This window comes from Cinclus cinclus, unplaced genomic scaffold, assembly GCF_963662255.1.
Source record: "Cinclus cinclus unplaced genomic scaffold, bCinCin1.1 SCAFFOLD_32, whole genome shotgun sequence".
NCBI classification, from domain to species: domain Eukaryota; kingdom Metazoa; phylum Chordata; class Aves; order Passeriformes; family Cinclidae; genus Cinclus; species Cinclus cinclus.
Window position 1 is genome coordinate 2,746,137 of NW_026912098.1, and position 13,341 is coordinate 2,759,477.

At 49.8% G+C, this 13,341-nt stretch overlaps 1 protein-coding gene across 1 annotated transcript; it reads right to left on the reverse strand.

Annotated features, from left to right (window-relative positions):
• Positions 1–7,199: 7,199 nt before the first annotated feature.
• LOC134057357 (olfactory receptor 14A16-like) lies at positions 7,200–9,807 on the reverse strand. Its single transcript, XM_062514345.1, has one exon. The coding sequence runs from the start codon at positions 9,781–9,783 to the stop codon at positions 8,851–8,853; it is 933 nt and encodes a 310-aa protein (XP_062370329.1). The 5' UTR covers positions 9,784–9,807; the 3' UTR covers positions 7,200–8,850.
• Between the last annotated feature and the right edge of the window lie 3,534 nt (positions 9,808–13,341).

Here is a 13,341-nt window from a genome sequence, read left to right on the forward strand (position 1 = left end):
AGCAGCTTCTTCAACCTTCTCTCAGTGCCTCAGGCTCCTGCCATCAGCCCCAAATCCCCAAATCTGGGCATCATTAAAATACACAAAGGCCTTGGGAGCTCTTTGTCTTCCTTCCATTGTCTTCAAGTCTCCAGGGCTTGTGCAGCTGCTTGCAGTCACTTTGGAGTTCTGTTAGGGAGGGGGATTTCAAAGTGCACCTCATGATTTTTGGTTTAAATCAAGGGCATATTATTTTTATTTTTCAGTTCATTGCAGAGGGGATAGAAAAATGATAGATCACTCCCCAGGTGATGTTGATGCTGAATGTCTCCTTAGGAGATCTGGGCACAGAGAAGAATGATCCCTTTCAGGGCTGACCCTGTTTGGACAACCTGTTCCTCACCCCAACCTCACTGTGTCTGACATTGCTCATCTGGGACTGATATCCAGAAACATAAAAATTCCCTATAAATTTATTCTTATAATTACACTTTAATAAATAATAAAATTATAAATATTTTTTCTATATAAAAGGAAATATTATCTGTTTACCATTTAATAAATTTAAAATAATTAAATTTAATAAATGACGTTATTTTTCTATTTCTAAAAATATTATTTTTGTTGCCTAATTTTCATATTTATATTAAAATCTATACATTTTTAGCAACCAGAGATATTACTGGTCATGGGTTCTAAGTACCACAATTCCATTAATTATTGCCTCTTCTTTTCTCCCTCCTTATGCTAATTAATCTTTTTTTCAGTCCTCTTCTAATACTTTTTATCATTTTCACATTCAGAGTAAAAAAGGCCACTTGGGGATCCATGGAGACTTTTCTGGGGCACAGTTGGGGATGATTTGGGTCTGGGGAGGGAATTTAGAGAGAACTTGAGGGTCTGGAGGACACTTCAGGGAGCCGGGTGGGCACTGGGCAGGGCACTGAGGGATTCTGACGGACACCTCGGCGTCCGGAGGAGCTCTTAGGGGTCCAGGGGGAAAACTTGGAGGTCAGGGAGGGGAATGTGGAGCCCTTCGGGGTCCGGGCGGGCACTTGGGGGGCTCGAACGGGGCCCTCTGGGGCGCGGGCCATGATGGGAGTTGTAGGCGCGGGTAGAATACTGTTCAATAGAGCCGCGGAGCATCACGGGAGTTGAAGGCGCAGCTGCAGTGTCTCTCTGTCGGGCGCGGTGCATGACGGGAGATGTAGTCCCGGAAGTGTCTCGGACTGGGCATTTGGGGTCCGGGAAGCCACCTGGGGGACACTTTTGAGTCCGAGCTGTGACTTGACGTGCTCAGGGCGGAACGTGTACGGTTCGGGAGCATTTGGGGGGGAGCTTGGGGAGGTCTAACGGGGCCCTTTAGGGCGTGGAACACGGCGAGAGTTTTAAGCGTGAACCTGTGGTATGAGATGCTGTGGGGCCGCGGGAGGTGACAGAAGATGAATTCCAAGAAGTGGTTGTAACGGGAATCTGTGGGGCTGGGAGCATCCAGGGAATCCGGAGCCGCTTTTGGGGGCTTCTACGAAGATGGTGAGGGGGCACTTCGGGATCCTGGAGAGTGTGGGGGACGCTTATGGGACATGGGGGGAGGGCTCGGATAGCGGAGTTCTGTGGAGCGCGGGGCATGATGGACGTTGTAGTCCCAGCTCCAATGGGGCTCTATCGGGCTGCGGTGCATGATGGGAGATATAGGCCATAAGGAAAAGATGGCGCCGTCACCAGGCACCGCCTCCATTCCCCGATCCCCGGCGCTGATTGGCTGCGGGCAGTGATGGGCGGGGGCGGGAGCAGCCCATTGCACCCCTCCAGTCCCTCCCAGTACAGCCCAGCTCATCCGCAGTACAGCCCAGTTCATCCCCAGTACAGTTCAATACAACCCCAGAGCCTCTCCAGGCCCTCCCAATACACCTGAGTTCATTTGTATTCTCTTCCAGTTCACCCCAGTGTCATCCATAGTACACCCATGTCATCCCCACACTATTCAGAGTGTCCCCAGCTTGTCCCAGTATACCCCAGAATTGCTCAAAGTATTCAAAATTTGCACCTGTATTGCCCAGTATCAGTCCCAGTATGTCCCAGTATGTCCCAGTGTGTCTCTGTGTACGCCCACAGTCCATCCCAGTCCACCCAGTTTCCCCCTCAGCATTCCTAGTTTTCCCCAGTATGTCCCAATCATCTCCAGTATTTCCAAGGAAAAATGAACTTCTCATGGTTGCCGTGGCACCCAAACCCAGCAGTGGGGTCAGTGCAGTGTCCATGGCCACAGCCCCTGGCAGTGCCCAGTGCAGGTTGGGATGATGATCCACCCTCACAGCTGGCCCAGGGCAGCTCTGCAGTGGTTTTGGTGGCACCTTGGGCTGGCACACACCTGAGGAGTGTGTCTGTTTGCAGTGGGGGAAATCAGAAGATTGCTTCAAGAAAAAAGGAAAACCCCTTTGCCAGACCTCCTGAGGAGTGACCCTGGATCAGTATCGGTCACTGAATGCTGCAATCACCTCTGCTCTATAGAGAACAGTAATAAAAAGGACACCATTTAAAATAGGAATGTGGTTACATTTCTTAGAAGTTCTTCTTGTAATATTTCTCCATAAGTGGAGTTGAAACTTTCCTCATGAACTGCAGCAGACCAGAGGGAAATCAAGGCAGAGCTGTGGTTTTTTAGGAAACCTCTCAAGAACTCCAAGTCAGAATCGAATTCCAAAGTTTCTTAAAAGTTTTAAGGGGTCCCACTGAGGGACACAACTGAGAAAGTGTGCCCAGGTTGCAGTCAGAGCAGGAAATTGGAGGCAGTGATGACAGGAGGGGACAAAGAGAAGCCAAGTCTTGGTGGCCTGGGGCACAGCAGGGACTGTGCCACCAAGGGCTGTGAGCAGACACCTTGTCCTGAGCCACTGGGGCCTCCTGGCACAGCCCCAGCAAGGCTGGGCACTGTCAGCCCTTGTCCTGCCCTCAGCATTCCCCCACATGCCAGTGGCCTCAGGGATCTGCTGGGACCAGTCCCTGGGGAGCCTTGGTCAGGAATGGCCCTGGGGGCTCCTTCATGCTCCCAGGGACTGCAGGTTTTTCAGAGGACTTTGGGTTTTGCTTTTGCCTTGGAGTCTCTGAGAGCTTTGTGCAATCATGGCCTCCCATTCTCTGGTTTAATTAGTCTCTTGAGAGCCTTTGTCAGTAACAACACTCAGTGGGGCTCATGGGATCTTTAAGGTACTTCAATTTTTGAGGTGCTTTCCTTTGTCCTTTCATCTCTCAGTCTCTGAGATGTTTTTGGACATTCGTGGCCCCCAGTTCTCTCCTCCAAGGACTCAAAGAGAATCCTGTGCTGGGGATGGACCTCAGTGGAACCCATTAAGGCTTTGAGACACTTTGGGTTTTTCTTCTGACTCTCACTCTTTGAAAGATAACTGCAATCTCCTGTCAGGCCCTGAGGTTCAAGGGCTCAGCACCAAAAGCACCACGGGGCTCACTGGGATCAAGCAAGTCCTGACAAACCACGGCTCTGCCTTGATTTCCCTCTGGTCTGGTGCAGTTCATCAGGAAGGTTTTCAAATCCACTTAGGGAGAAATATTTCAAAGAGTTTCCAAGAAATATCCATTCCTATTTTGAATGAATGGTTTTTAATACTGCTCTGTTTAGAGCAGAGTTGACTGCAGCTCTCTGTGACTGATATTGATCCTGGGTCTCTCCTCAGGAGCTCTGGCCTGCTCAGAGGAGCTGTGACTTGAGGTCTGACCCAGTGTAGACAACTTTGCTCCATATTCCCCAACTCCATCCTGTCTGTCCTCCCTCATCTGGGACCTGCTTTGCTTGGAGAACTGGCTGCACTCAGACAGAGACAGGATTTTCCTTTACTTTTTTTAGAAGAATCTAGAATTCCTTACTTTCTCCATTAAAAACAGACACAATCCTCAGGTATGTGCCAGCCCAAGGTGCCACCAAGGAGGTTCCCCCTTCCCCAAGGCAGAAGCCTGGAAAGAATGTTTGAGATCTTTGAACTCCTTGGTTCCCTGAGGCCTTGCAGTGTCACAAAGGTCCCTTGGTTCCATGAGGTTCACTGGTGTCACCATGGTCTCTCTCCCTGGTTCCATGAAGTTCATTGGTGTCACCATGGTCTCTCTCCCTGGTTCCAGGAGGTTCATTGGTGTCACCATGGTCTCTCTCCTTGGTTCCAGGAGCCATCACAATGTCACAACGGCCCCCTGGTTCCAGGAGGTTCCTGCAGCAGGACTTCCCCTGTGGCACAGCACAGCTCATCTGTTCTGTCCATCAGCTGGGCCATCACTCAGGGCATCTTCCCCCTCTCAGCAATTGCTGAGATAACCCAGGCTGGACATCTGTCCTGTGCTGAGTTATCTCTGGTGCCAGGGAGGTGGAATTCCCAGCTGACCATGAACATCCTACCTTGAGAGCAGACTGAAGGGAGGGAGATAAGCCTTGAATTTCTGAGTGACACACACTTCACTCTACAAACTATAAAATATACACAAAACTTTCACCATACAAAACTCTTCTGCATAGTCCCTGGAAACAGGTAGGGCTTCACTCCCAAGTCTGAATGATGAATCTTTGTGGTTCCTTTTCTGGAAGCTGAGTGAAAGGGCTCCATGTGCACTCCCTCATCAGTTCAGTGGTAAGTTACATTGACTCCTGATCTCTGCTATTTCTTCACTAGCTGTAATATAGGTAACTTTATTGTGCACTGGGTTTGTATCTACCTGTACTTCTTTGGTTTATCCTGGGCGGTAAATAGTCCATTTAACGTCTCTTGTCTGTTAATCTTGAGTCCACTCCATTCAGTAAATAATTCATTTCATAATTGACCTGAATTTACATTTTCAAGAACTTGTGAGCAAAGGGAATTTGGGGTTCAGGTATCCTGAAACAGAGCTACTGCCAGAAACCTGAGCATAAGGCAGGACTTGTCTAAGCTTTCACTCAATTTGTAACATATTTCATTTCAAAATAATGAGCAAGAAGATACGGTTTTCCCATTTATTTTTTTCCCAGGTTATAGATTGATATCGCCAATCTCCAGCTGATATTGATCCCCAGCACCTCCTCATGCACTCTGAACAAATATCAATATCAAGACCCTTTATGGCTGACAATCTATCACACTCTGCCCCTACCCCCACCCCACCATTTTCCTCATCCAAGCCCTGGCACTCAGAGCAGCCCAGTGCAAATCTGAGCTTCCTCCAGTCCAGGCTGTGCCTGCAGCTTTCAGCTCCTTGGCACCAAGTCCCAGCTGCTTTCCTTGGAGAAGGAGCTGCCCCAGACACAGAGGGATGTTCATTTGGGGTCAGCAAACAGAAGCAAAGGCAGGCCCAGCTCCGTGGCAAACACAAGTGCAGCCCAAGGAGTGCTGGGCAATGGAGCCACATGCAGGGGTGTCCCCAGGGCTCAGGACTGGGGCCAGGGCAGTTCAAGGTGTTCCTTGCTGATGTGGACCAGGCCATGGAGGGCACCCTGAGTCAGTGTCCAGGGGAGCCCAAGCTGGCTGGGAGTGTGGCTGTGCTGCAGGGCAGCAAGCTCTGCACAGGGATCTGGCCAGGCTGGAGCCATGGGCCCAGGACAATTGGATGAGCTTCAGCAAGGCCAAGGGCCGGCTCCTGCCCTGGGCTCACAACCACCCCAAATCCCTGGCCGTGCCCTGCCCCTGATCCCCACAGCCTGTCCTGTTTCCTTCATGCCTGCATTGCCAGGGACTCTGTGGGACAAGGGAGCTCTGCTGTGCCTATGGAGGGAGGTGCAAGAGGCACCAGTGCAGTGGGCACCACAGCTCATCAGGTTTGTGTCCTTTGGGGCTCAGGAACTGCTGAGACTCAGAGGCACAGGAAGGTTTCTCTTCATGGCCAACCTAAAATAATGTACCAACTATAAAATTTAATAAAGGTCAAAATTCTTCCCTCATCTCTGCAATATCAAAGCCGTGCCTAATATTTCTTCCATGCACAAGGGATTTCCATGCAGGAACAATTTTATACAAAGACATTAGAAAAAGCTGATTCTGTGACAGATGTAAACACAATTATGATGTTGACTGATGTGGAATGACCAGAGAACAACTGGACAAGGAAATCTGGGAGCAATGGGAAGGCCACAGAACCAGCTGGTCTAGTGAAGAGATGTCCTTAGATGAGGCCATTTAAACAGGAGAGGTGGAAACACCCAAATGAAGAGGGACATGAAATAATAGACAGCATAGTGGTAACACAGGTAGAGGGGAAGAGCAGGATTTCTGTTCTTGCCATCAGTACACATCCAGGAAATTTCTGTTTTCTCCTGGTGGGAAAACTTGGATGTTTCTTCAAGTACTCAAATGCCCCAACTTATGACATGTGGTCACGCACCTCGCAAGCTGCAGGTTCCCAACATCCCCAGGACTGCTCTTGTCCCATAAACATCTCCTCTGGGCCATTCCAAAATTGGGATTAACATGGAAAATATTTTATCAAGTCTGCAGAAACTGGGTCAGACCAAGTGGTTCAAGGCTGGATTTGGTCTGAATCTGGAAATCCCAAAAGACAGAGACAGAGCATCATTTCAGAACCTGTCTGAGCCCATGGGAACAAAGGTTTTCCACATGTCCTGTCTGATCTCCCCTCTTTCCCCCTTTCCACCCATTGTCTTTTGTCTCCCCCCAGGCCCCCCGGTGAAGATCCTGGCTCTGTGTTCTCCATCAGCTCCTGGTTGGCACTGCCAGGCTGGGATGAGGAGCCCCTCAGCCTTCCCTGCTCCGGGCTGGACAAGCCCAGCTCCCTCAGCCTCTGCTCACAGCCAAAGGGCTCCAGCCCCACCTTGGAGGCCCTTCCCTCACCCTGCTCCAGCTGCCAGACATCTTTCCTGCCCTGGGCAACCCAAACCAGGCCCCAGTGCCCTGGATAATCCACGTCCTTGATGTCCTGGTCCCACAGCCCTGGGTGCTCCTGCCCTGCCTCGCTGCCAGGGCACACGTCTGCCTCCTGCCCAGCTCCTGCCCACCAGGAGTTTTCTGACAGGGCCTGGTGGATACAGGGAGGGCTCTGGATGTTGTCTACTTGAACTTTAGCCTTTGACACCCTATCCCACAGCATTCCCTGGAAAAGCTGAAGCCTGTGTCTTGGAGCGGTTCACCCCTCCCTGGGCTAAGAACTGGATGGACATCGGGGCCCAGAGAGTGGTGGGGAATGGTGCCACATGCAGCGTGTGTGCAGTGGTGTCCTGCAGGGATCAGTGTGGGCCCAGTCCTGTTTAACATCTTTATTGATGATGTGGAGAAGGGAGCACAGTGCACCATCAGCAAATGTGCAGATGGCACCAAGCTGGGTGTGAGTGTGGATGTGCTGGAGGGTAGGAGAGCTCTGCAGAGGGACCTGGACAGGCTGGATCCAGGGCCCAAATCCAACAGGGTGAGGTTTAACAAGACCAAGAGCTGGGTCCTGCACCTTGACCACACCAACCCCTGCAGTGCTCCAGGCTGGGGACAGAGTGGCTGGAGAGGGGCCAGGCAGAAAGGGACCTGGGGGCAGTGATGGACAGCAGGGTGGACATGAGCCAGCAGTGTGCCCAGGTGGGCAATGGCACCTGGCCTGTGTTATAAGTGAGTTACAGGAATTGATAGAAATAAATTTGATTAGATTAAGTATAATTTATTTAATAAGTGATAGTAAGTAAAATAGTGTTGGGTGGTTGGGGAACTTTTGCTTTATTAATGGCCCATGATTTTTTATTTGATAGTTTTGATTTATATATTTTTTAATTTTTTGTGTTTTGTATATTTTGTTGTGTTTTGTGTATATGTGGTGTGTTGTTAGGGGTTTTTTTTGTTTTCTAGTCGTTGTGAAGATGAAGGTTTTTCATTATTTTGGTATTTTGATGAATTTTTATATATTTCTTATATAATTTTTAGGATTTTTAATTTTTTTTTATTATATTGGATGGTTGTAGTTAGATTTCATGTCTGTAGTGAGGTTTTATATTTGTAGTTAAATTTTGGGAAATGTATATTTTGCGCTTTTTTGTTGTTGTTAATTAGGTTTGGTGAATTAATATAGATTGTATTTTGTTTTATTATATTTATTTTGTTTATTGAACTGTTTTAATTTTTGATGATCTAGAATTCGAGTTTTAGTTAAGATTGGGGGTTTTTTGTTGGTTTATATTTAGTTTGGGTGAGTATTAAATGGGTAGTTTTTAGGTGGATTTTTATAATAGTAATTATTTTGTTAAGAATATATGGTTTAAATGATAATTTAAAATTAGTAATATTATTAGTTTGGTAAGAGATGATAAGAGGGTGGGGTATGGTTATGGGGAATGGTTAAACTATGATTTATATTAATTTTGTTGGGTTTTTTTGGGATTTGTTTTTTTGAATTTTTTTGTAGTTTTGTTATGGTATTTTGTGTAATTTTGGTATGATTTGTATATATATATATAGTTGTTTTTTTTTAAGAGTAGTGTAAAGTTTTTTTTGTTGTTGTAAAAATATTAATGGATGAGGAATGGTGTAGCCATCAGGAGCCGAGCTGCTGTGCCACCCCTGACCTGCCCCCACCTCTGCACACAGATATTGCTGCTGCAGCTCTAGAGAAGGGAGCAGAAGGAATCTTCAAAGAAAGGAGATCTCCAGAAAAAAAAATAAAAAATGGGAGATCCTTTAGTTAATTTAAAGCTACAGAGAACAGAGCCCGTCCTGGACAGAGTCTGGGGTGAGAGCAAAGGAGGAGAGACAAAAATATATCACAAATATGGGCATGATTTTGTGCACAAATTATTAGACTAAAAAGTAAAAACTTCTGGCAATGAAGGAAAAGAAAGAATTCTCAAAAATTATTTATTTTACAAGTGACTAGGAGAAAATGGCAACTCACAGAAATTGGCAAAGTTCACTGTTTGTGAAACCTTCCAGTCATCAGTGTCCGCAGTGCAGCCTTGAGCTCCTGGTTCCTCAGGCTGTAGATGAGGGGGTTCAGGGCTGGAGGCACCACTGAGTACAGAACTGACAGGGCCAGATCCAGGGATGGGGAGGAGATGGAGGGGGGCTTCAGGTAGGCAAAAACCCCAGTGCTAATAAACAGGGAAACCACGGCCAGGTGAGGGAGGCAGGTGGAAAAGGCTTTGTGCCTTCCCTGCTCAGAGGGGATCCTCAGCACAGCCCTGAAGATCTGCACATAGGAGAAAACAATGAACACAAAACAAGCAAATACCAAACAGACAATAACAGCAAGAAGCCCAAGTTCCCTAAAGTAGGAGTGTGAGCAGGAGAGTTTGAGGATCTGGGGGATTTCACAAAAGAACTGACCCAGGGCATTGCCATGGCACAGGGGCAGGGAAAATGTATTGGCTGTGTGCAGCAGGGAATAGAGAAAGGCACTGGCCCAGGCAGCTGCTGCCATGTGGGCACAAGCTCTGCTGCCCAGGAGGGTCCCGTAGTGCAGGGGTTTGCAGATGGACACATAGCGGTCGTAGCTCATGATGGTCAGGAGGGAAAACTCTGCTGAGATGAAGAACAAAAAGAAAAACAGCTGAGCAGCACATGCAGAGTAGGAGATGTTGTTGGTGTGCCAGAGGGAATTGTGCATGGCTTTGGGGACAGTGGTGCAGATGGAGCCCAGGTCAGTGAGGGCCAGGTTGAGCAGGAAGAAGAACATGGGGGTGTGCAGGTGGTGGCCGCAGGCTACGGCGCTGATGATGAGGCCGTTGGCCAGGAGGGCAGCCAGGGAGATGCCCAGGAAGAGGCAGAAGTGCAGGAGCTGCAGCTGCCGCGTGTCTGCCAATGCCAGCAGGAGGAAGTGCCTGATGGAGCTGCTGTTGGACATTTGCTGTGTCTTGGCATGAGGATCTGTAAGAACAGTAATAATGGAATAGTTTGGTTTGGAGATGACTTGAAATATCCCAGCCCAGCTTGGTGTCACTTTCCCCCCACTGCCTGCCCAGGGCTCTGCTGCCTGGAGCTCTCCCTGCCAGCTGCTGCTTCCCTGTGCCCAGGGCTGGGCCCTGCCAGTGCTGCCAGAGCCCAGCCCAGCCCTGGGGGCTCAGCTCTGCCCTGCAGACCCCTCCCAGCACAGGCCACTGCCAGGGCCAGCTCTGCCTCTGCAGGCTCTGATGGCAAAGTCAGAGTAGCCCTGAGGAAGCTGGAAAAGCGACACTGATGGTGCCTGTAAGGGGCCGTGTGATGATTTCTTTCTTTGCCTGGTTTATTCAGAAATGAGAGAAATTGTTTTTATTGTCCTCAACCAGAGCATAGATATGAATATCAATGTTCAATTTTCCATCCAGGCAACCATGAGCAGTAGATTATAAAATCAGGATTTTCCCTTTTATGCAGCCCCTGACTTGCTGTGCTCCCTTTATAATCTATTTGGAAATGTTGTGTATATAAATGTCACGCTGGGATCAGTCCTGATCAATGCACCATCCTCACCACACAAGGAGAACACTTCCAAGTCTCACCAGCTGTCTCCCTCCACCCAGACCTTGTCCCCCAGTGCTGTCAGCAGCTCCCAGGGCTGGCTGAGAGCTGTCCCTGGCAGGCAGCAGAGTCCCTGCCCAGCACAGCACCCTGGGCTGCAGGACCCTGCTCTGCAGGACAGCCCTGGGCACCCCTGGCTGCTCTACAGGAGAGAGAATCAGAGAATGTACTCACAGAGTCTGTGGGCGTTGGGATGTTCCAGCTTTAGGAGATCACTGCAGGAGCTGCAGCTGCATTGTCCTGCAGCCAGAGGCTTCCTGTGTCCAGGGCTGGGAGTGATTCTGCCCCAGGCACTTGTGAGCATCTTCCCAGCCCTGACTGATTGAAGCTCTCTGTGCCTCTGTGCTGTGCCTGGAGTGGCTGCAGGCAGTGCCCTCAGCCCTGCTGGGCTGGGAGAAGAGCTGCTCATCAAGAGAAATGGGTTTTTAAAGCTCTTCCTGGTTGCCAGGATTGTCCTCTATGGCAGGATCCCAGTCCAGCTCAGCAGCACAGACACAGCACAAGGACTTTAATGAGCCTCTAGTGGATTTGGTGCTGTTTACATCAGACTCAATCCCTCAGAGTGTGTGTTCAAAAAACTTGTCAACAACTGAAAGTCAGATTGAAACTTCAAAATATCTTAAACTTTTAATAGGTCCCACTGAGGGACAGGCCTGAGAAAGTCTCCCCACGTTCCAGTTAGAGCAGAACACTGGAGGGAGTGATGACAGGTGGGGACAAAAATGGGGAAGGTGTCCCCGATGCTGAGCAAACCTGGATGTGTCTCAGCAATGCCAAGGGCCAAGGGCTGAGCCCCAGCCCCTGGCAAGGCAGATCCTGTCCCTCCCTCCTTGCTCAGGGCTCTTCCCGGGGCACTGGGCTCTGGGGATGTGCAATGCCAAGGGCAGCACCATGGGGCGGCCCCTGCCAGGCTGCTGAGCAGGGACAAGGAGGCAATGAGGCCCCAGCACAGCAAGGCTCACTTGTCCCCTGCTGGCCAAGGGCCCAGGGCCAGCAGCCATGGCCAAAGTGCTGCAGCACTTGGCTCTGGCAGGGCCTTTCAGCTGCTGCCCATCCCTGTGCCCTCTGCAGCCCAGGCTGTCCTACGGTGTCCATGCCCTGCCCCTCTGTCCCTGCAGGCTGTCCTCATCCCCCGGCTGCCCCACCTGGCTGGCCCCTTCCTTTGCTGACAGCTCTGCGTCCTGCCTGCCTCTGCCTGCACACACAAAGCCTTGGGCTGCTCCAGACTCCTTCTGGGGGATGTGTTGCACCAATGACCTGCACTGGGAGAGAAATTTCTTGAAGCTTTTGTCCAGTCTGAACCATCCCAGCTGCTCTTGGCATTAATTCTTTCTTTCTCAGCCTGTTTTCAGCTATGTCTAAAGGATCCTCCATCTATGAAACCTCCCTTGAATCCCTCCCTGGGCTCTCTTCTTCTGTCCCCAGTCTCCACTCCACTGAACACAGAGCTGTTTTGTCCTTATACACAAGTCATGTTCTTGCTTCCTCCAAACCCAAACTTCTGAGATTCACAGAATTCACAGAATTCAGCGATTTCACAGATTGACTAGTTTGGAAGAGACCTTCAAGAACAGCAAATCCAACCCATGCCCTAACACGTCAACTTGACCCTGGCCCAAATTGCCACATCCAGTCTTGGTTTTAACACATCCATGGATGGTGACTCCAACACCTCACTGGGCAGATCATTCCAGTACTTTTATCATTCTTTCCATGAAAAACTTTTATCTTAATATCCAACCCAATTGTTCCCTTTAAACAATTTGACACTGTGTCCTCTCATTCCATTTAGTGCTGCCTACTGATCTCTGGACCGTCTCCAAGGTGTTGGCAAATGAAAACATTCTGTTCAAAGTCTGAGGAAATCACCAGAAAACAAGGCAGCCAGGCCTGTCTGTCCTGGCTACTTTTGTCTGGGCCCAGTTCTTGGACAGATGCAATTTTGGAGGTGGAATCCCAGATTTGGGCATTGGCAGCTTGGTAAGGAGGGCAGTTCTTTCCCACTGGAAGGAAAGCACTGAGTCCCAGTGTGTGGTGGTAGATGAGAGGCAGCCCTCAGGAGGCCAGGGCTAGCCTGAGCTGTCTGTCCTGGCAGATTTTGGCTGGGAGTAGCCCTTGTCTATGGAGAACTTTTTATAATGGGTCCAATTCCAGCCTTGCGCACCTGGAAAGGTGGATGGCTCTTTTTCATCAAAAGGAAAGCCCAGAGCCCCAGTGTTCCAGGGGCTGATGACATGCAGCTCTCAACATGCCAGGATCAGCCAGACCTGTCAGGTGGCCCCCAGGAGGCCAAGTCCAGCCAGAGCTGTTCCATGTCCCCTTGCTTCCATGTGTCACAATGGTCTCCATGATTCCATGGGGCCCTGCAATGCCACAATGTTCTCCATGGATCCACGGTGCCCTGCAGGATCACAGTGCCCCTTTGGCTGCACGAGGCCCTGTAATGCAACAATGGCCTCTTGGTTCCACACAGCCCTGCTGCTTCACACCGGCCCCTTGGCACCATGCAGCCCAGCAGTGCCACAGTGATGAACTTGGTGCCACGGGGTCCCAAAGGTGTCACCACCATCTCCATAGGAAGGAAACAGCTGACCCCCCGTGTTGCAGGGGCAGATGTGGGGCAGTCACCAGAGGCCAAGGACAGCCAGACCTTTTGCTATTTGCAGATTCTGTCTGGGAGTAATCCCCAGATATGCGGAATTTTAGAGGTGGAATACCGGTTTCAGACATGGAAATCTGGAGGAAAAGGACTGTTCTTTTCTGTAGGATGGAAAGCACAGAACACCAGTGTTTCAGGAGCAGATGAAAGGCGGCCACCAGAGACCAAGGGCAGCCAGAGCTCTCTGTTCTGGCAGCTTTCACTTGGGAGCAATCCTTGAATGTACGGAGTTTTGGAGCTGGAATC

Coding starts and splice junctions, on each gene's coding strand:
- LOC134057357 (XM_062514345.1), bottom strand. CDS start 9,783: ATGTCCAACAGCAGCTCCATCAGGCACTTCCTCCTGCTGGCATTGGCA.